The sequence below is a fragment of the Accipiter gentilis genome, chromosome 2 (assembly GCF_929443795.1).
Source record: "Accipiter gentilis chromosome 2, bAccGen1.1, whole genome shotgun sequence".
NCBI lineage: Eukaryota > Metazoa > Chordata > Aves > Accipitriformes > Accipitridae > Astur > Astur gentilis.
The window spans coordinates 39770684-39795770 of record NC_064881.1 but is presented as its reverse complement, the minus strand read 5'-3'; the positions used below and the strand labels follow the sequence as shown (position 1 = coordinate 39795770).

Here is a 25087-nt window from a genome sequence, read left to right as displayed (position 1 = left end):
CAGCCCAAATTCAGAGCACTTAAGCTTGGCTTGATCCAAAAGAACCTGAACCAGAGCACAGGCTCAATGCAGATCCTCTGGTAATAGGTTCTTTCATCACATCAGGAGGTTTTTGGTTTGGATCTTATGTTGTGATCCATCTGACCAGAACGTAGTGGCGATCATTTGTTTACAGAGATAACTGCCCTATTTACTAAATATTCGCAAACTTGCTGTCTGTGCAGAGGACCTTGCGCAACTCATAGAAGATTAAATAATTTAGACAGATCATGCTGGTATGAAATAGATACTAAATGTGTAAGCTTTTTGTTTGTTTTAAGACAGAAAGCAATTCTTATTTTTGTAGACAGGTGGTGACAGATGAGTTGTGGTTGTGCAGTTCCCTCTGTTTGGAGAGTTGATATCAAACAGGATAGGGAATTCATTCCTCCTTTGTGGAAAAAATGCTCTGGAATTTAGTATGATCTATATTTTCTGTGGGGTTGTCTTGCAACATATTATAAAAATTGAGGGAGTTAGCTCCCTGCTGAATAGTTCACAAAGCAGCAAGGGAGGCCATCATTTTGTATTAAATTCTCTGATCTTACCTCTGTAACATTCTGCCCTCATCTGGCAGCGTAAGCACCAGATTTCAAATGCCACTCTCCATGCAAACCCCACCTTTCAGTGAATATGTATAAGCACAAAATGGAGAACCATAAACATTTGGGCTGCCCTCCTGCGGCCTCTAGCTTCTGGTATTCTTTGCCATGTTGCCTCTCCTTCTGAGCTTGTGCGGAAAACAATGGTCACGGTGTTGGTGCAAACCTCAAAGCTTGCCCTAATCATGGGGTACCCGCTAACGACTGCAATGCCTCTGTGTGCGTACAGGCTGCCTGCGTCCCGGTTATGCTCAGCAACGGATGGGAGTTGCCATTCTCGGAAGTGATTGATTGGAACCAAGCTGCCGTCATAGGCGATGAGAGATTGTTATTACAGGTAAGAAAAAGACTGCGGCCTTCAGCAGATCAGTTGATTATTGCCGCTGTCATCTAAATGGACGGGGAAGATGAATCCAAAAGGTCAGGGCTGTAAAAGAATTTTTATCATAAAGGGATTGTCTCTATCACACTTGCTATGAACACATTTAATATGACATCATTCATTTTTTGACCTGAAGGTCATTGCAGCCACCAGGCCAGATTCTTAAATGCAGGAGACTCTTATTTTTCCTAGGAGCATGAAATTTCTTCTGGTGTGGAGCATCTGGATGACTCTCTGAGGCAGAGCTGTCCTGTGATGAGAGAGAAAACATTTGAAGGCAGGTTCTGCTCTAGTCCTTCAGAAATAGTTTATCCTCAGGGGTCCCACCAGCGCTGTGTGTCTGGCTGGCAGGTACTGAATGGACTCCTCAGGAAAGCAGGTATTTTCTCAGGCAGGAGTTACCACCTAACAGTTTTGTGGGAAGCAGAATCTGTCCCTTTTCTGGTGTCTGGACTACGTAACAGTGCTTTCTGAAGCAGTGTTCATGTCACTAATTGTTAATCTCCTTGAGATCATAGAACAAAAGCAGGTTGAGAAGTTAGAAATTCCCTGCTACCTTCAGCATCTACTTTGGTTTTAGATTCACTAGATATTTTTTTTCTGTTTCCCTAGTGGGTTGTATGGTCTAAATACATTCTGTAAAGTATGTGGAGAACTTGATGTTAGGAAAAGTTCTTGAAAAATTGGTTTCCCCAAAGTAGCATTTGATCAAATGCCATTTCCCAGCATGAAGCTGAGATCCATGAGATCTGGAATAGCCACTAAGGAGCCACTAAGGGGTTGGGAGGGTGCAGGGGTGGTTATGGTTGAATTTAACTAATTGCCAGAATGACAAGCTCTTGTCATCCGTGGAGAGAAGCCTTCAAAGGTACAGGTGTCTTGGCACCCCAAAAATGAAGTACCTTTGAAGATCTCGTTAGATGCCTCTTTACTTGTCTGAAGAAGTAAATATTCATGAAGAGCTGGCCTAGCAAGCCTTGCACAGTGCTGCCTATTCTCCTTAATGTGATACAAGCTGTAAATATAAAAGGACCATTTGATTTTTGCTTCTGTGGACAGCACATTTTTCTGAGCAAAATTATTTCTCTCTTTAAATAATAATAATTTGCTGATCTTCCTGCTTTCCGGTAACATGCCATTCGTTCTCTTCACAGCTGCTTCCATATTGAACAGCTACTGCACCGTTATTAACAGTGTTTTTAAAGAGCTGGCAGAGGGCCTGAATGTCTGCTCTGGGAAATGTTTTTGTTATGTTACAGTTTTTCATTTCCTGTTTGAGAGCAGCTCGGATGTTTTTATTTGCATATTCTCCTCATCATAGCGCTGGGAGAGCTTAACCCAGCCTTTCTGCATTTATTTGTGCAGGGTGGTTTTTCCCTTCCCCCTACTTATTACTGAAATGACCTTTTATTAAGATGTCATCCCATTCTAATAATTCCAGTGTAATCCTGCCAGATTAGTATTAATACATCATTTTCCCCACCTGTCTTTCTGGACAAGTAGATTAATAACTAATAGGCAAATGCAGTTAAAATGGGAGCTCTGATTTTTCTTTCCAGATGTTGTAACAGAGCAGGCACCAAGGCTTCTTTTTAACCTTGACACTGTGTTTGCAGGCACTCGCAAGCATGGTGTGGTCTCTAAAACCATAACTTCTTGCAGTAACCTTCACAGTCAGAGCAGCCTTCCCTTTCAAAAGGCGTAGCTGAGAATGAGTATTGATTTTATTTGTTGCTCACACACATACGCACATACACGCAAGGTTGCACATAATGCAGTGCAATGTTTTAAGTTTATAGAAAAAATGCCGTATAACCACTGTGAAGTGTCTTTGATCTTGTGTTTGGTGCTGGTAATGATCCCGGCTGTGATTAGTACACGTGTGTGTGCAGCCAGTATAGGTAACGTTCATTATCCCTCTACTTGTTGGAACTTACTGGAAGAGTACTGAAAAGAAAGAATATTCACCCCAAAAGATGAAATTTGATGCAGTTATTTACTGCATCACATCACGAATAGTGACATGATCAGTTAGAAAAACATGTACTAATACATGCTTTTAGCTTCTATCTTTCATACTGTTTTTGCAGGGAATATTGTACATAAGGACCTAGATTTTACCTAAAGGGCCTGTAGCGAAGGAATGTAAAGTACCATCTTTGACAGTCTGACCATTTTCTTCTGTTCCAACTTGCTGTAGTGCTAACTCTCTCATGAGCTCAAATTCTGTATGATACTTAGCAGTGTCTCTGAGATGAAGATCTTGAGAGGCGAAAGGCTTACGGAGTAGAGATTGTTCCATCTGACAGTGCACCCTGGAGCCATGGTCCTTTTGGACACAGTGTCCAGACCTGGATGCAAACTATGCAGTAAAGAATTTAATGATTCTTCTGGAAATTTTTTATACATAAATTCTTAAAGTCTCAAATTTTCTCAGGAAAATGTTTTGTGTAAAATCATTTGATTCAGGAGCATGTGAAAGCAAATAATGATCACTGCCACCTCTCAGAATATTTGAGGAATAAGCAAAGTGTGTCCTGGTCAGGAAAGGGCAAGATGTGGTGGGGTGCAGATAAACTTCAGAATAAGCTGTGATGTGCAAAAACAACACACAGCCCAGGTATATGCTTTTACAACTAACGACTTAGGTGAAAGATTTGTGAGAAATGAGTGTCTGAGAACAAGGTGGCGTAATCCGAAATCACAAAAAAGTAGGCACAAAAGCATAACTCTTCATTCCCAGAAAAAATGAACACAAATCAGCAATGATTCGGAGATGCCTTTGTGGTACTCTGAGTAGCTCTTGTAATTGAAGCAAATTGCAGTTAAATTCCCTTGATAATGTCAATTTGCATTGTCAAAGTGGTGTACTGGAGGCCTTGGTCAATGTCCCAAGTTAAAGAATGACACGTACGTATGTTAGTTTCTCTCCAGTGTGGAAGAGGGTCATGGGGATGGGACAAGATGTAGAAGTGAAGCCCTCCCCTTCTGATCCACTGAGCAGTTACATTTTTTAATGGCAAAGCATTGCAGCAGGACAATTTGGGTTTTATTTGTAAGGCAACTTATACCAGAATTAATGTGTTGATTTAATGGAAAGGGGAAAAAAGAAGCAGTGGTTTCCCTTGTGAATAACAGGTGTTGTGGGAGACGTTATTCTTTCCACCCACAGAAATTAGTAAAATGGAATTTGATCCACAGGCTCCCAAAAAGTGGAGCCTTACTTAAGATGTTGCTATGTTTTCCTTAGGGCATGCTGCGGTAAATGCAATTCCAGATCCCTTTAATATACTTTGAGAGTGGGGTTTATTGTTGGACTCTCAAGACCTGCAAGTACTAGTTTGTTAAAATACTAGTCCATGAAAAGTTTTGTGCGTGAGGGGTGCATGGAGGAGCTGCTTACTGTGCCATGCCACAGCGCTGGGTAGAGGGAGCTTTTGTTACCATAAACCAACCAAAAGCTAAAAGAAAGCAAGTTAAAAAAAATTAATATATTCAGTACCAAAGGTTATAAAGGGTTGTGTCTCATTCGTTTTACATCAAGGCTTTAACTGTTGACACACGCATCTCTGTTGGACAGGAGCACTGAATCTGTGCAGCTTGCTAATAGAGGAGAGGGCTTGTCAGCAGCATATTAATTTAATGAGATTGCGTTGTTTTCTGAAGCTTCTGACTATATTACATCTTGTATTACAGATTCCTTCTACAATCAGGTCTATCCATCAGGATAAAATCCTAGCACTTAGACAGCAGACACAGTTCTTGTGGGAGGCTTATTTTTCTTCAGTTGAGAAGATTGTATTGACTACACTAGAGGTGAGTAAAAATTGTCTGGGACCTTGCCGAGCAGCGAAGTTTCCGTCCCTGTCCAGCTGCTCCTGTCCTCAGCTGGCGTTGAACCTTGGTTTTCATGACATGCACTTGGTCACTGGGAAAAAAGCTCAGCATCTTGATAAGTTTTCTCCCCTAAGGAAATGCTTTCTTCATTATCAGAATCCACATTAGAAAACTGACACAGTGAAAAATGGGAGCTACCCTACACATGGGAGAGTTGTCATGTGTGATCTTGCCTTCGCAAAGCTTTATGGCTTATGAATCACTATCCTTGTCATTGGTAGTCAATGTGTTTCTTTAAGAAACCTTTCTGGAATTCATTTTGGAAAAAATATTACTGTAGAGCTCCTCCTTGACCATACCTTAACATCTTGATGCCTTGGGGCTATTGGTCTGGCTCAAGGAAAAGGAGGAGGCTTGTAAATCACTGTGTGTTATCTCCACACACAGGATAAGGGGAAGGCCTGATCATCCTTATAAAATATTAATGAATAATCATAATTAGACTGCTATTAAACAGGGAGACAGATAATCTCAAATGTGGAGAGAATCCTTTCTGGATGCAGAGGCAGAGGAGAGATGAAAGGCTCTTTAGAAGTAGGGCCCAGGCTACAATTTCAAAAGCAGGTTTCTCTTCTAATTGTTTCGCAATTTTGCACATAAATTTTTGACACTCTTTTACCGCTGAAAGTGGCTCACTTTGTAGGTGCAAATGCATTCGTCTTATGCTAATGCTTCTGCAATTGCATCCATCTTTGTGCACAGTTGTAAAGCTCCACATTTCCCGCTGTGCTTGCTTTCCCCTGAAAACTGCAAATGAGTGCTGCTGTCTGCAGTACAGGTTGCCCATGGCTGATCTACCTCCAGCTGCTGCAAGACAGTCCCTTAGGGTTTTTTGTGCCATTGAAGAAAACCAGCCAGGGAACATTATCAGAGCCCCTGGCATAGCTGTCCTCGCAACGCTCTTCTCACCCTCGGAAGAGCATGTCTTCATCTGTGCTGCCTGTTGGGAACTGATCTGCATCCTCAAACCCCTATAAGCACTGATGAGGTAGTGATAATTATCACAGCCCACGCCAGGATCAGACTCACAAGGCTGGAAGACCATGTGCCAGTTTTTGCAGTCTAATTTACCCTTACAGAATCATAGAATGGTTTGGTTTGGCAGGGACCTTAAGGATCATCTAGTCCAACCTACCTGCCATGGGCAGGGAGACCTTCCACTAGACCAGGTTGCTCAAAGCCCCATCCAACCTGGCCTTGAACACTGCCAGGGATGGGGCGGCCACAACCTCTCTGGGCAACCTGTTCCAGTGCCTCACCACCCTCACAGTGAAGAACTTCTTCCTTACATCTAACCTAAATCTACCTCCTAGGGACAAGGAGGGTGCCTCATGTATCATCTGCCCCTTCCCTGCATGCAGTCCGTTATCATCAGGGACTGCTAAAAGGAGAGTGTCGATCTCCTCACTGCCCCTCTCCTGCCTGCGAGGGGGCTGGTCTTGAGCGGTCGTAACCTGCAGCCCCCATGGCCTTGGTGTCCATTGCATTAAGCTCCAACACTCACAGATATGTCTTTAGCGCTGCCCTGGGACACGTTGGCCCCTGCGGCCGCAGGTGCTCAGGGGACAGCAAAACCCGTAATAAAGCTGAAGCAGCTGGGCAATCAGCAAGCTGGAGTTTACGCTCTGAGGGGAAAAACTAAAGTGAAAACAAAAATCTTCCTGGAAGGTTTAATTTAATGAAACCCAGTAATGTATGCCTGGTGTTGAAGTTATGTTCTGAGTTTTTTCATTTGTTTGCGAGGGTGGTTTTGGTTTGAGGGTTTTTTTGTTTATTTTTTAATTCAGGACTCTCAGAAATTTTTGAGACAGCTAGGAGGGATTCTGTTCTTACGAACAGATACTTGTTTCACATTTCAACTTGCCTAAGTAAAAGTCCTGAGTTAACTTTCCTTAGGAAAGGAATAAAAAGGTTGAGGAGAGATTTTGGTGTCCAAAATCTGCAAGCAGTATATCCTCTTCTTAAAATCTGATGCCTGGAAGTAAATTCCTAGCAGGATTATTTCTTTCTGGTGGACATTATCCATCTTTAGTTGTAACACTGTTGTGTCAGAGTGCTGTGATGATGCTAGATAACATCAGAATAATCACTTGCCTGCTGACTGCAGTGCTGGTACATGTCCACATATGAGGATATCAGTGTAGAAATTCTTCACCAACTCAAGTGTCTTCAAGGACATCACAGCTCTCTACTGCCCTTTATCCTGGACACCTCTGAAAACGTTAAGTCACATTTTAAGGTCCTTGATCTTCTCAGAGCATTTGGTGGCCTAAGCCAAACAGCTTATAGCCCATAATAAGAGGTTTGAATCATTTGGCCAGCAACGCCATATTGCAGGCACAGAGGAACTGCCCAGTGCTGTGGACATGGTGTCGGTTAGGAAACGATGTTCATGAGTGTCTGCTGCAGGCTGGTGAGTGGGAGCGCTGGCAGCACAGCAGTGGACTGCTGCAAACAACATCCAGACGCATGCTCCAGTGTATCTGCACTTTTTGAGCTTGGTCTTCTTTGAAAACAACCCCAAAACATCTCTAAATCCCTGTGTGGCATGCTCAGTCCTCCGCTTGGGAAGAGGAGGGGAGAAGGACAGCACAAACTACAGACAAGAAATGTTTGATGCTTGGCCGGGGCATGTTGAGAAGCAGCAATGATTAAGGCAATATGTGATCTTTTTGAAGTGTGAGGATGAGGGAGACAAAAATATTGGACTATTAATGAATTCCAAAAAGAAAAGGGAGATGTTGCCAGAGATCCTAACCCCTTCCTTCTCTTTTTAAACTTCCTGTCATGCCTCATCATTGGAGAGACCGTGTAGCTGCTGTCTGTCTCTGCAGTATGTGCAACGCTATACACTCTGCATTTTAATTGATTGGTCCTCCATGTTATCTTTTTTTATACTTTTCTGTTCTCTTTCTGCCAAGTTGTCTTTCCTCCTCGCTATCATGACAGACAGCTAGGTTTCATATGTAGACCAGGAGTGTGATAAATTAATCTTCCGTTTGTTAACCGTGATAAATCACCGAGGCCAGCTCCCCAGCCTGGTGCGGAACCACGCTGGTGAGATTTGTGTGCCTGATGTGCACCGAAGGCTGCGTGTGCTGCGTGGCACCAGGGACCTGCTCTGTGTTAGAGCTACGCTCGCTCCGGGTGCGCTGAGGCAGCATTGAATGTGAGCCATGTGTTTCCCCTGCAGCCTTGTTGGCTGCCAGCGCGGTGGAAAACTCCACCGTCTGTGAAAACCTCCTGACCATGTAAATTTGCAGACTTCTCCTTATCTGATTATGCCCCAGTTCTGAGAAAGCAGGAGGAAGGAGCTGTAATATTTAGGCTTTGTGGTAAACACTTGAAAATATGTACTTTCTAGGTTCTGTCTTTGTCTAGTGGCATAACTTGCAGATGGAGAAACAGCAGTCATCATCTTTTTTTTCCTCTTCCCACTACCATGCAGGAGGTCTGACACTGATACACCCAACTTTCCAAACAGAAAGATTCAGATATGCTGTTGTCAGTGATGGAAATACAGTCCTAGCTTCGTTATTCTGAGACCAAAAAAATAAGTTAAATTAACTTACTCATGTGAGCAAATTACTGCATATTAGCTATGGTAATTGGCTGTAGGCAAAATTCAGGCAAACATGCAAACACCTAACATTTGCCCAGTTTAGCAGTATGTATATCACCACCAGCAGTGGATTGTCTAGCACAATGTAACTGGTGGTTTTTGTCATGGCAATCAAAAATTCCAGGAAAACCACTGCTTGTGTGTCATGGTTTAACCCCAGCCAGCAACTAAGCGCCACGCAACTGCTCACTCACTGCCCCCCCCCACCCAGTGGGATGGGGGAGAAAATCGGGAAAAGAAGTAAAACTCGTGGGTTGAGATAAGATCGGTTTAATAGAACAGAAAAGAGGAAACTAATAATGATAACGATAACACTAATAAAATGACAACAGTAGTAATAAAAGGATTGGAATGTACAAATGATGCGCAGGGCAATAGCTCACCACCCACCGACCGACACCCAGCCAGTCCCCGAGCGGCGATTCCCCGCCCCCACTTCCCAGTTCCTATACTAGATGGGACGTCCCATGGTATGGAATACACCGTTGGGCACTTTAGGTCAGCTGCCCTGGCTGTGTCCTGTGCCAACTTCTTGTGCCCCTCCAGCTTTCTTGCTGGCTGGGCTTGAGAAGCTGAAAAATCCTTGACTTTAGTCTAAACACTGCTGAGCAACAACTGAAAACATCAGTGTGTTACCAACATTCTTCTCATACTGAACCCAAAACATAGCACTGTACCAGCTACTAGGAAGACAGTTAACTCTATCCCAGCTGAAACCAGGACATTGTGCCAACACTTATTCATGGGGTGCAGAGGGAAGGGATGCCACCCAGAGGGACCTTGACAGGCTTGAGAGGTGGGCCTGTGTGAACCTCATGAAGTTCAATGAGGCCAAGTGCAAAGTCCTGCACACGGGTCGGGGCAATCCCAAGCACAAATATGGGCTGGGTGATGAGTGGATTGACAGCAGCCCTGAGGAGAAGGACTTGGGAGTGTTGGTTGACAAGAAGCTCAACATGACCCAGCAAGGTGCACTTACAGCCCAGAAAGCCAACCGTATCCTGGGCTGCATCAAAAGAAGCGTGGCCAGCAGGTCGAGGGAGGTGATTCTGCCCCTCTACTCTGCTCTCGTGAGACCCCACCCAGAGTACTGCGTTCAGCTCTAGGGCCCCAACATAAGAAGGTCATCGACCTGTTGGAGCGAGTCCAGAGGAAGGCCACAAAGATGATCAGAGGACTGGAGCACCTCTCCTATGAGGACAGGCTGAGACAGTTGAGGTTGTTCAGACTGGAGAAGACAAGGCTCCAGGGAGACTTTATAGCAGCCTTCCAGTACCTAAAGGGGGCCTACAGGAAAGCCAGAGAGGGACTTTTTACAAGGGCAGGTAGGGACAGGACAAGGGATAATGGCTTTAAACTGAAAGAGGGTAGATTGAGATTAGGTGCAAGGAAGAATTCTTCGCTGTGAAGGTGGTGAGGCAGTGGAACAGGTTGTCCAGAGAAGTTGTGAATACCTCATCCCTGGAAGTGTTCAAGGCCAGGTTGGATGGGGCTTTGAGCAGTCTGGTTTAGTGGAAGGTGTCCCAGCCCTGGAGGCTGAATTTGTCCAGTTACAGCTTCCCACCACTGAATCTTGTTATGCCTTTGCAGCAAGTTTGAAAAAGCTCCCATTGGTGTAAGAACCACTATGGTTCTTGCATACAGGCATCTGATGTGAAGTAACTGTAATTAGTTTTATAAATAAATACTAATTATACATCCTTGTTTCTTTTTTTGTGGCTTGTGGTATACTAGACAATAAAGTAGATGACCTAGCAATCTGTTCTGACCTTAAAAATTTAGGAATCTATGTGGCCGTCTGCAGAGACAGACAGTAGTTGCCAGAAGATCTTTTTCTGTTTCATCCAACAAGGAACTGTTAGAGAACTGAGACGTGGAACCTGTGATGTGTCTGAATGCTAATATCCCTTTATAATTAAGCAAAAAAAGAATAATCAGTACAGCATGATTTGCTGAAAGTCTTTGTGGTTTTGAATGCTCTCATTATCTCAAAATAATACCTAGCTTTGTAATGCCATCCTCAAATAATTATTTTCTATGAGTTCTGGATAGTAAAACTGACAATGAACTAATCGGGCTTACAACTGCTAAGATACTCTAATAGACAAAATATTTGAATTGAAATACAAAATGCAATGAATTGTAAGGTCCCCATGTCCAGAGAGACTAATGAGGTGCTCTGAAACCTATCGCACAAAGCCTGAGCTGCTGAAGTGGTGTCAAAATGTGCAGGTTCTGTGTCATATTAAAAGAGATTAAGCAGGAATGTCTACTAATTTGTGTGCCTCAGCTTTTTGCAAAATGGGTGATGATTCCAGTCAGCTGGAGTCCCTGAAGCTTCTACCAGTGACTATTACCGTCTGTTTAAAAATCATCACCTCTCTTGTTTTCCAGATTATTCAGGACAGAATATTTAAGCACATATCACGTAACAGCTTAATATGGAACAAACATCCTGGAGGGTTATTTGTACTGCCACAGTATTCCTCATATCTGGGAGATTTTCCTTACTACTATGCTAATCTTGGTAAGTAAATCCTTGCTATAATCTAGTTGTATTTGGAATTTCTAGTGGAAATTTGGAATTTGATCTTTGAGTAGCATGTGCCAAGTGACTTACCATTCATTTCTAGTTAATGATGCGTTTTGTTTATCCTGTCTCAATCTTCCCTGCCCACTGTAGACTGGAATATCTCTGACTCATCAACATGCATCATGTGCCTCTTGCTTGCAAAGATTGTTTTAAAAAAACATATGCCCCTTCATACTTCTTAGTTGCCAGTAATTAATGCCTGAGTTGCCGACCCATTCATGGCCCAAGGGGACATAAGAGGAATAGCTTTTTGTTTTCTTTGTTTATTTCTGCTTGGCAAATTGGAAAAGTGGTAATTTACCCATGACACTTGTTATTGGAGTGCATAGCTGGTATGGATTTATTCTCCATACTATGTGTCTTCATATGGATCCTACTAGAAGGAATGAATAGAGCTTAGGTTCATGGCTGTTTCCTGAAGCGGGGCTTAAACGATGAGTTCTGCAGGGGAATGTGCCTGCAGGCTGAAGTGATCCTGCTTTCCAGACTGCTGCTACTTTTGGCTCAGCCTGTGCCATCCCACTTGTGTGGATCTGTACTGCTCACCTGCTAAAAATTCACAGTTACCATGTTAAAAAGGGAGAAGGTTTCTGTGGGAATTTTGATGAAAAATGACTATGACCCCACACAGATGAATTTGAATTTTATGAGATTGAGAGCAGTAATGAAGGGTAGACACCAGTAGGATTTGTTATTTCAGGCAGAAAAGGAAATCATAGCGAGACAAAAATATCAGCATGGAAGGCAAGGATGCAAGCAGAATTATCAGCTCAGGAGGTAATCGAAGATGCATGTGGATGGGGATTGACCCAGAAAGAGGAAAAATCTGACAGAGGCCGTAACGGAACTGAGGAAACTGAACAAGCTTCTGGAAGTTGTGTAGATAATCTGTAAAAAACATCAAGCATCCAGAGCCAGGCAGCAAAACAGAGCTCATGTCAAGAAAGACACTTGATTGAACAAACTAGATGTCAATGTTATCTGTGGGACAAACTGGATGAAAGAAAGAGATTGCAGGACATCTGTGGAAATAGTGAGTAAGAAAAGGCAGTAATTGTGTTGAAGTCAGGGATTTCAGAGGGTGTGGGAGTTAAAGGGAAGTGTGATCTTCTCTGAAGCATCTGGTATCCTAGTATCTGAGACGAAAGGAGATGGCCTAAAAAAACATGGCAAGGTTTGCATTAAGTGCAGATTATTTTTCCATCTCCAGAGGCCTTTAATCTGTACTAACTGGGGCAATATTGTCTTTACTGAACACATATCTCTTCACTTCAGGTTTGAAGCCTCTTTCCACATTCACTGCCGTTATCCACGCAGTAACTCCCCTGGTTTCCCAGTCTCAGCCTGTGCTGAAACTCCTGGTTGCTGTAGCGAAGTCCCAGTACTGTGCACAGGTAAGCAGCGCTGTTTGGCTCTCAAATCACAATGGAGACAAAACTATTATCCCAGGAATGAAGATCCTACTGACTTCAGATCTTCTCAGTCCTGTTTCATCCCCCTGTTTCAATTCTGATATTTCTTTTCTCTGTGATTTCTACTGTCTGTGACCTGTGTGCATGGAAAACAAAAATTCTGAGTACAGTGGGAGTGGAATAGAGACAGTAACTAAACACCTTTGTTTCATGAGGCAGGTAAAATAATGACCGCACTTTAAAGATCAGGTTTACGTGTGCTGCAAACTGCAAAAGGAAGTCTGTGCCTCAAGAGCCCCTACGTGATCTTCCTTCCTCCTGCTGTGGCTCTTAGACTCAGCAGTGCCAGGATTTTGGCTTCTCTGAAAGAAACCCTGGGGAGTTCAGTAGGAGCACCCTCTTGCAGTGGAGTGTCACAAGTGGTTTAGCCTTTAATGAGAGCCAAAGTAAATCAGTGACATCCGTATGACCTGGCCGAGATGATAGAGACTTCCTGAGTTCCCGTCCAGCCTATATTTGCCTCAGAGGATGTATATTATAAATAGTCAGGATGGGTGAAATGACTGTAGGAAGTGTTATTTTTATACAGATTTGTATTGTTGTTGATTTTGAAATTCCTAACTGAATTTAACATTTCTGTCTGGAGATCTGAGTCCTTAGGGTTTGGACTGCATTGCCACAAATGTCTCTGATCATGGTCCAATATTGTCTTTTAGATTATTGTTTTATGGAATTGTGATAAACCCCTCCCAGCCAAACACCGCTGGCCTGCCACTTCTGTGCCTGTCATAGTCATTGAAGGAGAAAGCAAGGTAGGTGGAGAGAATCACGGTGAAAGATTGCCTGTGTTCTTCAGTGTGACCAGAATTTATTTTTCCAGCTGCTTTGGTGAAAGCTTTGTAGTTCCCAATGGTGTGACAGCTCCTTTCTATTTCTTGGCCTTTTGTACCAGCTTGGTCACAGATTCGTGTTTCATGCATGAGGCCCGTGCTCTCAGAAATCATCAGCATGGCAATTAATGCCATGAATCTGAGATTCACAGGTGGGACCCAGTTTTGAAATGTGGCCCTGAGAGTAGGTACTGCTGACCCCATCTTTGGAGATTTCTGTTTCTCTGCAGGTGCATGAAAGTAGTGATGCAGCGGGATTTGTTGAGTCTGAGCAATCAGATGCAAGACTTTGGGGTCAGCTGTGGACTCAAAGGCAGAGGAAGAGATGAAAATGAATGGTGTTAACTCACCTTTGAAAAGTACCTTCTCTTGTGGCCTTGTAGGATACTGCTGCCAGTGATGTGATCCCACCACCAAAAAAAAGGAAGGGACAAGGGTCACTTGCATGGGAACAAAAACACTGTATCATCTCTTGCTGTACAAAACACTTGTTTGTTTGCACTTCCACAAAGTCAAAACAGAAACTGCCTAGATGAGAAAAGAGGAATCCACACTGAAGTGGATGATTCCTTTCCAAATGCAGGCCTGAGAGAAGCAAGACTTCATGCTTCTAGACTCTTAACTGAGGCAGATTTGGGCTGGTCCCCTCTGCAATCTCTGTCAGCTGGCTCTTGAGCTCTGTGTTTGCAAAGGGAACTTGTAGTTGCTTTGGCTCTACAATCCTATTTTGAATTTATAGTCTGTCTTGGTCTTTTCCCCTAGTCACCTTAACAAGGGGAAAGCGAGAGCCCTGCAAGGTTGGCAAGCTAACGGCTCTTGCCTTAGCTAGCCATGTAAACACTATCAGGAGAGTTGCTGCAGGGCCGAGAAAGGCTGTAGTGATTTCTGAGCCTTTTGAACGTTGTGGGTTTTTTTCTTTCTTTTTGGAAAACTTGCAGAGGTGAGATAGAGGAGAAAATCTCTGACCAGTTCTACAGTGTTTGTAGAAATTGGCCCCAGGCACTGTTTAGATTACAAATGAGTCTCCTGAGTACACAAAGGTGTGTTTATAGTGGACAGTCTCTTCCCTCTAATATCCCAACGTATGCCAAATGGCTTCTTGCGTGGAAAAGCTGTTTGTTTGGACAAAGCTTGCAGAGCCAGAGCAATGCAATTCAAAGTTTGCACAAAGAAACTGTTTTTAATCTTCAGACTTAACTGAAGCATACTGGCAGGTACAGTTACTCTGTACAGGTGATCACAGAGGTCTGCCTTTACCTAACCTTCACTCTTCCCCATGAAATCAAATTATATATATCACACCTATTTTACAAAAGGGAGATTTAGCTACAAAAACAAATACATGAGTAGTCCTGACTGTTGTACTATTTGACAATTTTATATGTCTGTAAAAGAGCTGGGGTGAGAACGTGGGTCTCCTGCCGACCACTTGCTCTGCTTTGCCTTAGCGTAAGAAAAGCAAAACCATTAACGCCTGCCAGATCACCTCCTCCTCACAGCCAGTGCCTCCCCAGACTGGGGCCATCATAGCGATGAAGGAATGCACTCCAGACAGACACTGTGAACATCCTGATTATGGAGGCAGTTTTCTCTGGATTGAGGCATAGATTCCAAAGACTTGCTTCTAAACAGGTTGCAGGGAACGCAGAAGTGACCATGTCCTTGTTTCCATACAGTGATTTCCTCTTACTGGGCCTGATTTTTGTAGTGTTTTCTTGGCATAATAAATTGGAAGAGACGTCTACTAACTAGCCAGGCTATTTTTCCTAGCAAATGAGGGAAACAAATAGTGTTGTGTCCTTGTTACTATTCATCAGTTCTCAAAAGGTGCTAATTAGTCTGCTAAAGAAACCATAAGGATTCTTATTTCTTTCTGTTACCTTTTTGATCCTGCTTTCCCATCTATTTCCTATTACTTTCAGAACTGTCCTGCCATAGTTTTTAAAAGCTTATTCTGCATATAGATTTTATATATATAGTTGTGTCATGTAAGAATGTGACTTTTAAAAATGCTACAGTACCAATATAATTCTTAATGCAGGTGAAGCTTGACTGATAGACATGTTCTTTATGATATTCTCCTTTTCTGTTGGAAAATGTTGCACCATTTGGCAGCACCTGCCTGTGGTACAACAGCAATGCACAGAGATGGAGCTGTTCCACTTTACAGGGGAACCATCCTGGTAGCATAACGTCCTTCACACACAGCCTGGGCTGCTTGGCTTCCCAGCTGCGTAACCTTATGAATGCTGCAAAGTCCTTCTCAGCTTTCATTATCTTTGATCCTCTCACCCTGTAGGAGAGCAGAGGGACAGTCCTAGCTACCAGGGAAAATGTCCTCCCTAAAGAAGCTGTAGGTACATGTAATTCTCAGTACAGAACATTGCGGTTTGTAACAAAAGGAAAGCAGCTTGCTCCAAAGAGGGAGGTCTCTTCAGAAATTAATCCTCGGGTAGAAGGTGTAGGTTGACTGCTGGGTTGACAAAAATTACAGTCTTTCACTCTTGAGCTGAAGGGTCCTTTCCATCAGACAGAGATTTGTGATGTACCTCAGACAAGAGGAAATAAGAGTGAGGAATAAAATGGAGTATTTCCCTTGGTAATGAGTCCTTCAAGTGATTTTTTTCCTCCCCTTCCTGCCTTGGATACCCACAGGTTATGAGCAGTCGCTTCCTACCCTACGACAACATAGTGACAGATGCAGTGCTAAGCCTGGATGAGGACACCGTGCTTTCAACCACTGAGGTAAGGATCTCTGTTGTCTTGGGAGTCTGCTTGGCTCCTCAGCTTAGCATGATCACAGCAGACAGGCTCTTCTCTTGGCTTTGCCAGTGAGCAAATGTTACAAGATTTCCTGCTACACTCCTCAGATTTAACGTGTTGCACTTGTTTCAGCAACCCTGCCACTGCCTGCCATCACTGGAGCTTTTCGCCCTGGTTAATTGGCTCATCATTAGCATATGGTTCTTCCGTTCTTTATTATTTTAGTAACATAGCTGCAGGCGGGTGTAGGCAGCCAAGAGCAGTCAGTTTTAATACTCTGTTCTCACTTTTCTGATTGGGGTAGCTTTTTTTCCCCCCACATTATCAGCAGGGTGTAGGTGGAGAAAGAAGGGGTGTCAGGAGCAGGGGACTGCTGTCGCTCCAAAATACAGCATTGCCACCCTAATGCAGGATTTCACTGAGGAATGCTTTCTCACCATTGTGTCACCCCATAAAATTGGAGATCTTTGCTAGTTTAGGTGTTGCAGTGTTTGTGCCAAGAGCAAGATAGCGCTAAGAAAAGAAAAATACTGTAGAAAACCAATTTTTACAACTGGGATGAGTATTGATTTCTGGAACCTCTTCCTGAGAACCACAGGGGAAACTAATGACAGTTTATATAGAGTGCAATATTTGGGAAATACATTATTAATGATGGCCAGGGAATAGCCTGAAAAACTCAATTTTCTTTTGTTTCCCCCTTTTTTTCCCCCATGTTCATGGCCATTCTCTTCTCCCCACTTCACCTTCATAGAAATGCTTTTTTGTCAGTGATGGGGAACTTTCAATGATGCTACCACTGCTTATATGTCAGTGAAGAAATGCCTAACATTAGTCATCAGTCACTGCTGTATTCCCTAAGATGTCACTGAATTTGTTCTAAATGGAGGAGATTGCAACCGCTCTTCTCCCCAGTACGGATTTGTTGTGCTGTGGTTAGACTGCTCCAGAAGGAGCCACGGTAGCCTTCTTCTGCTGCACAAGTGGAAGAAGTAGTTGGCATTGAACCTATTTGATACCAAGATTACACCTTGGTAGTTTCTGCTAGATGAGGAAGCATACAGCTGCTGCCAAAGCACTTGTGTGCAAAGCCCTGCACAGCCAAAAAACCCCCAAACCAAGAAAAGGCTTTTATCTCGGGGCTGGAGTTCAGAAGCAGGTTGTTGCTCAGGATGAAGCTGTCTCAGCTGCCCTGGGGGCATGGTAAGACCTCTCAGGGACTTCATTGCACTGAGGTGGTATTTACAGCAATCCAGCTTGTGGAGTCTGTGAGGATTTGGGGCTTTGTTTTGTTTTGACTGGTATTTAGTCATCATCCAAATTTTGGAGTCATTCAGGCTTCTGGAACGCATATGAAATAGTGTTTCTCTTTCGGCTTGGCCATGTTTTACCCTAAACATTCTGAAACACAAATATTTGTTGTTGTGTGAGACAACATACACATTTCTTTGTGGCTTCTTCCCTCCTATGAGCAGCTGTAGCCGATATTGCATGTTTGCACGGTGGGTATTGGCTCTACGAGCCCTGTGGCCCCTGTGCTGCAGAGAGAACCAGCTGGCCAGCTCTTGCTAGTGCTGGCCTTGCAGCTTCGCCATGTCTCTTCCAGGGTCAACAGCTCTTTTTGGTGGCTCTCTGTGAAGAACTGGGGCCTTTCTATTGCTTCGCTTCCCCCATCATACAGCATATGCAAAGAAACAGTGTGTTGAAACACTGACATGAAACGTGTGGTGTGAAACTTCCCTTGAAACTAGCTGCTCATGGGTGGTCGTTGTGGCAAAGCTTCAGGGCCCAGAAAAGGCAATTTAGAAACATGGTCAAACACAATCATATTCCTGTTGAGAGGAGCAGTCACCAGGCCCATCCTCTGCTCTGCCCAGCTCTAGCATAGTAAAGGTTTTCCGTTCACAAAAGAACGGTGCATAATTGCTCTTGTGAGAGGAGCTGTTTCACATGTGCAGAGGGATGTTTGCATGGGAAGTAATTAGAGATCAGCACGGGTCAGAAGTGGTACAGGGGTTTAAGAGACTGGCAGCCTGGTTGGCTTTTCCTGCTGATCAGCTGAGTGGTAATGCTGCTGGAAATTATATAGGATGAGAACGGGTTTTTTTTTAATAAATGGAGTTTTCTCTGAGGGTGGTTGCTTTAGTGTGTCTCCCTGGTAGAAGGACAGATACTTGAAAGCACAAGTGAGGGCACTCAGTGCAGCTGCTTTATTATTTATTTAAGTTTGAGATTCTCAGACTTCTCTAAAGAAAACAGATGTCACGTTTTATGGGAAAGGTCTTTACAGGGAAAAAAACCCCTTTAGTTCTTTCATGTGGTATTGATTTGGATGAGATCAGAACTATCACAACGGTAACTGGTTTGTGCACATTGTCTTTCTAGTTGGCCTCAGATTCCTTGAAACAACTTGAAAGAAAATAACCAGTCCCTAACTTTGTGTTCCAGTACATGTGTGACTCTTCTGTTTCATAAAAACACTTGTAAATGCGAGAAGTCTGACAGTAATCATACAAAATGTGACTGCTCTCAGAGCAGCTATTCTTTATCTAACCTCTACACCCTTGACTTTGGCTCAGTTCTTAGAAGGTTTTTCAAGCATTTTTGAGCAAAGTTTTATGTCCCCCTGGTACTGGAGGGAACTTGGTGTGCAGTGCAGAAACAAAGCCCTCATTTTCTTGTGTTTGACTGGTACAGTTAGAATTGTCTTTAACTCTTTTTAAAATTTAGGTCTAGCTTGAGCTGCAAAATCTAACTTGAAGTGGAGGGACTGCCAACCAACTTTACAGTGATAAAAATCTTTCCATATGTATTTTTACCAAACTCCTTTCAAATACAGTGCTGACAAGCCTTCTGCAAATTACCTTAATTATCCCTTTCCTAGTGTCACTAGGAATTGTTTGGTGGCATCCTGGGGTAGCAATGTCCTGTCACCTTTTCAATTCTCAGAGATTTGAGTTATTAAAATAGTTAAGAGTGAGACAATAAAATAAAAAAAACTATTGGCAGCATTTGACATCTTGTGGCTCATGCACTATCAAGGATTTTTCTTAAAGTATAGGCTTATACAACAATTTAACTACACGGGAATATTATCTTCCTCTTTATTAAGCTATATGTTTAACCCTCTTGGTCATATAGGCGGTCTTAAAAGTATGACTTACATGGTCCTCAAAGGCTGAAAATGGATGGAAAATGTAAAAGGACTCTGCATTGATTGCCTGTTTCAATCTTACTGAGCCACCCTTATAATTTAAGGTTTGACTTCTGATTTTCCAAGCTTTGTGTTAACAGTACTGAAATGGTAGGTGAGATGCACAAAGATGTGCAAAAGGTGCAGTTTACCACATAGCTATTACCACTCTATATTGCATCTAAGTATAAATACATGCACCTACACCCATTCTTTCTGTAACTTGAAAAGGTTTGATATGTAAAGGGCAAGCTTGAAAATGTTAATGTAATGCTGTGACGCTCTAGACTCCCTTTAACAGGAACCATTAAAATGTGCATAATTATAGGGCAAAATGTCAAGCAGTCAGTTTAATTTACTGATGAATACATAGAATTAATGTTTTGCAACAGTTCGAAGATTTTGAATTATGAATTAGTGGCAAGGTAATATTTTGTTTTGTTGACATTTGTTGAAACAGTTTCAGTATTCATTTGGCCTGTGCCTTTGTCTGCAGGTGGATTTTGCCTTTACAGTTTGGCAGAGTTTTCCAGAGAGGATTGTAGGGTACCCTGCTCGCAGTCACTTCTGGGACAACACTAAGGAGAGGTGGGGGTATACCTCCAAATGGACTAATGACTATTCCATGGTATTGACAGGAGCTGCTATTTACCACAAGTAAGGACTCAAAGCATCTGCTGTCCTCCTTCTGTATGAAACAAAATAGTAAGCAGGGGGGAGGGGGGAATGAAGAACATTCTTCCGGGGAGGGGAAAAACTGGAAAGATAATAAATGGGTCTGCTTTTTATGGGGTAATAATTTAAGTTCTTGGTTTAGCTCTGGGGATCTGGTAATCATTATTGCGCTTGTTGGGTCTCTTTGAAGTCACTTGTATTTTGAGGCAGTCGGACTGCTCTTTTTAACATCAGGAATTACACACTTCAAAGAGTTCCCGAATTCATTAAGCTGTTCGGCTGAATGGCCTGTAGCACAGCAGAAAGGAGGTTACTTCCAGACCAGCTCTGGGTATGTGTTAGCTGACAGCTGCAGACTGCAAAGTCTTCTGGCTACTCTAGAAATGTAGTACAGTGGACATGTCACAGATCAGCATATTGCAGCATGTTGAAGAAAACCCCTGTTTTTAGGACTTCAGCAGGCCAAAGACCTCTCTCAATTTTAGGAGAAGGTCAGCAAATTCTGGAGTATCTAATCCACATCACTGCAAAGGAGAAGACAGGCCATAGGGGATGATATAGGCCCAAAGGAGAATAATTTCAACAATATGGACAGTAGTGGGCCAGTTTAATAGAGTTCTCTCCAGCTGAACAGTTTAGAAAGAGAAGGTGGAGGATGAATTCATCAATGTTGTCTATCACATCATAGCAATGTGGTGCTCTTTTTACTACTCCTCCATTATCTTGACACTCAGGTCTGCATTATTTCTTTCAACCCAGTTACAAAAAACATTTTCTTTCTCCATTAGCATTATTTACTGTCTTGATGAGATACTGATTTGTTCTCCCTTCTTGTTGGAGGATGAGACCGAAGAAAGGAAGTGGTATATCCAGAGTTGAGTACAAAACTTATGTCTCAACTGAGCTAGAAATTTCCTGGAGTTTGTAGTCCCTGAAAGCCCAGTGACTTGTATTAATAACACTGCTGTTGGTTTCCAGATATTATCACTACCTGTACACTCATTACCTGCCTGCCAGCTTAAAGAATATGGTGGACCAACTGGCCAATTGTGAGGACATTCTAATGAATTTTTTGGTGTCAGCTGTGACAAAATTGCCTCCAATCAAAGTAACACAGAAAAAACAGTATAAGGAGACCATGATGGGACAGGTATGTATCCACAGCATGTTTTAGCAGTTCGGATATATTGATAATATAACAGTTTGACTTCTAGGTTAGGCTTACAGAGTGATACAACTCTATTTTTTTGCAGTTTTTAGTTTAGCGGAACTGTAAATAGACTTTAGATATGCTTATTATAATGAAGGAAAATCCAAAAGAAGAAATGGCAAACATCTACTGTAGATGACAGCATCTCTTCATAGTTTTCTCACACAGTGTTATTCATGGTGATCCCAAACTCATGGAACTGATGATTGTGGTGACCGAATTTCAGTTAAACTCCAGTTTTCTAATTAAATATTCTAGACCTAAGACATAGTCATGGAATGCTAGAAGCAGAAGTAAATTCTAGAAGGGTTTTCTATTTTTAATTATTAATAATGAATATAATGTACCAGGCCATCCTTGTGCTATTTTAAAGTATATAGTGTGGTTTGAACGCTGACATTGGACTGTCACAGCAGAGGTAATTTGTGATACTCAAGCGTTTTTTCCCATGAGGAACATTTCATCCAATGGTGACACCATCACTCACCAGCAGCCATGAAATGCTTGCTTTAGAGCCTCTTCCAGCTACTGGGTAAGCACTCTGTCATTGCAGAAATGGATATACCTTCTAGTAACAGGGATACATGGTAACCTGGGGGCACTTTTCCTTCTGCCCTGGGTAAGTGATGGGAGGAATAGCATGTCCTGCAAGACCTGCATGTCCTAAACAACCTCCCATCTGTACTGCCACAGTGTCTGTAATCTGCACTACAAACAGTACCAGGAATACTAGGGAGCAGGAGAAAGAAGGGGCCCTCTATTTTACCTCCATATTTTTTTCTATTAGCATTACTTGGGTTTTTGACTGGGGAGTGGCTGTGCCAGTTTGTAGACTCCCTTATGTGTAACAGTAATTCAGCAATTCTGACTCATCTGGGTAGCCAGGAGACCTTCTATGAACAAGAAGGTACCATTCAGAAAGTACCTATTGCTTCGAGCTTGAGCTTCACCTCTCCACAGGGCCGTGGTCTGGCTGTTTGGCAAAGTCTGAACATTCATTTTTCTTCTTATAGCGCAAGTGACTTGAGTCAGCCATGAACTATAACTCTGTCCTAGAGACAAGTTGTTCCTGCAGCTTTGGGAAATGTAACGGACCATGTTCATAGTTCCTTGAAAGACAAGTAAAAAATTAACATAACCTCAGTGTTGTGACAGAGATAAATAGTCATATGGAAATTCACTGTTAATGGCCAGAATGTCTGCTATATTCCTCTAGCAACAAGCTTTTGCTTGCTCTTTAGTGGCTCGGTATAATCAAGAGTCTGTAATCAATGCACATTATAACCTACCACTTGAGCTAAAATGGACAGGCCTTGGACAAAGATCAAGTCTGATACCACGTTCATTTGGCAAGTTCCTGACTTTATCAGTTTCTTCATGTTTTAATTAACATACATTGAGTTTATGAATTTGTATTTGTTTTTAAAGTATAGTGGAAACATGACTGCTATAGAGAGATTCGTGAGAAGCGGCACAAAAAACCTTAGGTTCTCAGCATTCATACTTTATCTTAAATAATAGTTTTATTATGTTTATACATGTAGTTTAGGTACGGATAGAGAAAAATAACTGCTTCTAAGCTGTTAGGGTCTTATTTTTCCAGAGGTGCTGAGTTTCAATGGACTTTCATAGGAATTACAGCTGCCCTGAACTTTGGAAAATCAGGCCACAGTATTTTGCACATATGCATGCAAAGACTGTGGTCTTTTCCTCGGATCAGAGTTTAACGTGATGTAACGTGGAACTTCAGTTAGTTTTCTTGATCCGAAAGACAGTAGTGTCTTAGGCACTGGCCTTAGCCGGTGGGATTCCTGGAAGCACCCTGCTTTTCCCTGCAGGACATCTACGTGCCTGAGTAATGCCAAGCACATAAGGGCTTCTGCTGAGCTCAGTTACAATCTAGTTGAAATCAGTTGTGTATAAATTTCTGCAGATCTGGACTGCAAAAGCGCGCTTTTGACCCGAGAAACTGTAATAATTGCAGCGTGTTTTCCTCCTACGGCTGAAGGCCATGGGCAGCAACTGGCCTGTGCTTGGATGTGCACCTCTGGTGGAAAGCAGTGGCCTTCTTGTCTTTCCCGGTGTTTTTTAAGAACTTGTTCTATCTCTGAAATAGCTTGAGGGTTTGAAATAAAGAGTGAGAGATGGGGTGAAGTAGTGTGCTGGCAGGCTTTGGGAGGCCTGCTCGCGGGTGTCATGCTGCGGGTCAGGCTGGCTCATGGTCGAACTCGGGTCACCACACTGCACTGCCCTCAGCGCTGTTTAGAAAGTCAGGGGTGGCCGGCTCGCCATCCCTGAATCTCGCTGCGGGCAGAGCATCCTTCCCCTTGTCTGAAACCCCCCGCCGAGCGGATTTCAGCTACCTCAGAGCCACGCACTCACGCCTCGGCCCCGCTCTGCAGCATTGCGCTAGCCCAGCCGCGGCGGCCGCCCTTTCCCGCCATTTTGTTGTGTGGCGGCCGACGCCTGACTTCTGCTCTCCTCTCCACACAGACGTCCCGGGCCTCGCGCTGGGCCGACCCCGACCACTTCGCCCAGCGGCAGAGCTGCATGAACACTTTCGCCAGCTGGTTTGGCTATATGCCGCTGATCCACTCTCAGATGAGGCTCGACCCCGTCCTCTTTAAAGACCAGGTCTCCATCCTGAGGAAGAAGTACCGAGACATTGAACGACTCTGAGGAGCGCTGCCGAGGGGGCCGAGCCGCCCCTGCCCCGCGCGGCCGCCGGCGCGTGGAGCCAGACTGTGCCGCCGACAGCGAGCGCCCGACCCCGGCGAGCGGCGTCCCGGCGCCGGGGCTGCGCTGCTCCGGACTGCGTCGGACCGCCCGGCAGGCTTCTGTCGCTCAAGACTAGGTCGTGTACAGTTTCATTATGGAACATTAAATAATTATTTTTGAAATGATTGCTATGCAGGTTTAAACTTTTTTAATGATCAAAAAAAAAACCTATTAAAAACAGAGTTCTTTCTTTAATCAAAATTGTGTTGGTTGTGAATATTTCAAAGCTGCCGTTTCTTTCTTTCATGCATTTGATTGTCAATGCAATTTTCATTCATTTTCCCCTGCAAAGTTAAATGCTTGAATCTCACGGGGAGAAAATGCAGCAGGTTCAGAAACAAACTGAGCAGAAGCAGGACAGAGCCGAAGTATTAACGTTTCTCATTTACTGCTGACTTTTTAATTTTTTTCTCAGTTTTCCCCAAGCCGCTAGCGGCCACTCCTTTGGACGGATGGAAAACTGGAGAAGCCCCAACGAGCCAGACAACGAGCGTAGATTTTTCTGGTTGGGGACCCCATTTTTAAAGGCAGTCAGCCTTGCCTTGAAGAGAGAGAGGAACATTACTGCCAAGGAGCAAACCGGTGACGTGAAGCACAGGGAAGGCTTCGCACGCAGCAGAGGTGCGGTGCCCGTTGTGTATTCTGGTAGGAGAGACGCATCCCGAACGGCCCAGCCCGTGGCGAGCACCTCGGGGGCAGTCAGCATGGCCAGTGTGGCAGCCACCTGGGACACACTCAGCCTGCGTGAGTCTCTGATGCCCGGGGGCAGCGGTGCCGCTTGGCCATGGCAGCTATATTTCTAGAAATAGCTTGTTCTGAGGGCAAAAAAGGTGTTGGTGCAAAAAAGAAAGCATGTTAGTGCTTGCATTGCAGGAATTTGGCCTGCAACAAATTGGTTTATTTGAAATCAAAGCATGGGCTTCTCTTTTTTTCTCTTTTTTCCTTTTCTTTTCTTTTTTTTTCTTTTTTTTTTTTTTTTTTTCCTTGGAAGTGCAAATAGGTGGAGACATTCCCTCCTGGAGGTCTGACAA

General features: G+C 43.4%; 1 protein-coding gene across 1 annotated transcript in view; it reads left to right on the top strand.

Annotated features, from left to right (window-relative positions):
• EXT1 (exostosin glycosyltransferase 1) overlaps nucleotides 1-24252 on the top strand; it is a 181263-nt gene extending 157011 nt beyond the window's left edge. Inside the window, exons 3-11 of the mRNA XM_049824725.1 lie at nucleotides 871-978; nucleotides 4720-4839; nucleotides 10937-11069; nucleotides 12411-12529; nucleotides 13264-13359; nucleotides 16093-16182; nucleotides 19890-20050; nucleotides 21047-21218; nucleotides 23772-24252. Coding sequence (XP_049680682.1) covers nucleotides 871-978; nucleotides 4720-4839; nucleotides 10937-11069; nucleotides 12411-12529; nucleotides 13264-13359; nucleotides 16093-16182; nucleotides 19890-20050; nucleotides 21047-21218; nucleotides 23772-23957 — 1185 coding nt within the window. The 3' untranslated portion in view covers nucleotides 23958-24252. The remainder of the gene's footprint in view (nucleotides 1-870; nucleotides 979-4719; nucleotides 4840-10936; nucleotides 11070-12410; nucleotides 12530-13263; nucleotides 13360-16092; nucleotides 16183-19889; nucleotides 20051-21046; nucleotides 21219-23771) is intronic.
• Nucleotides 24253-25087: the final 835 nt, after the last annotated feature.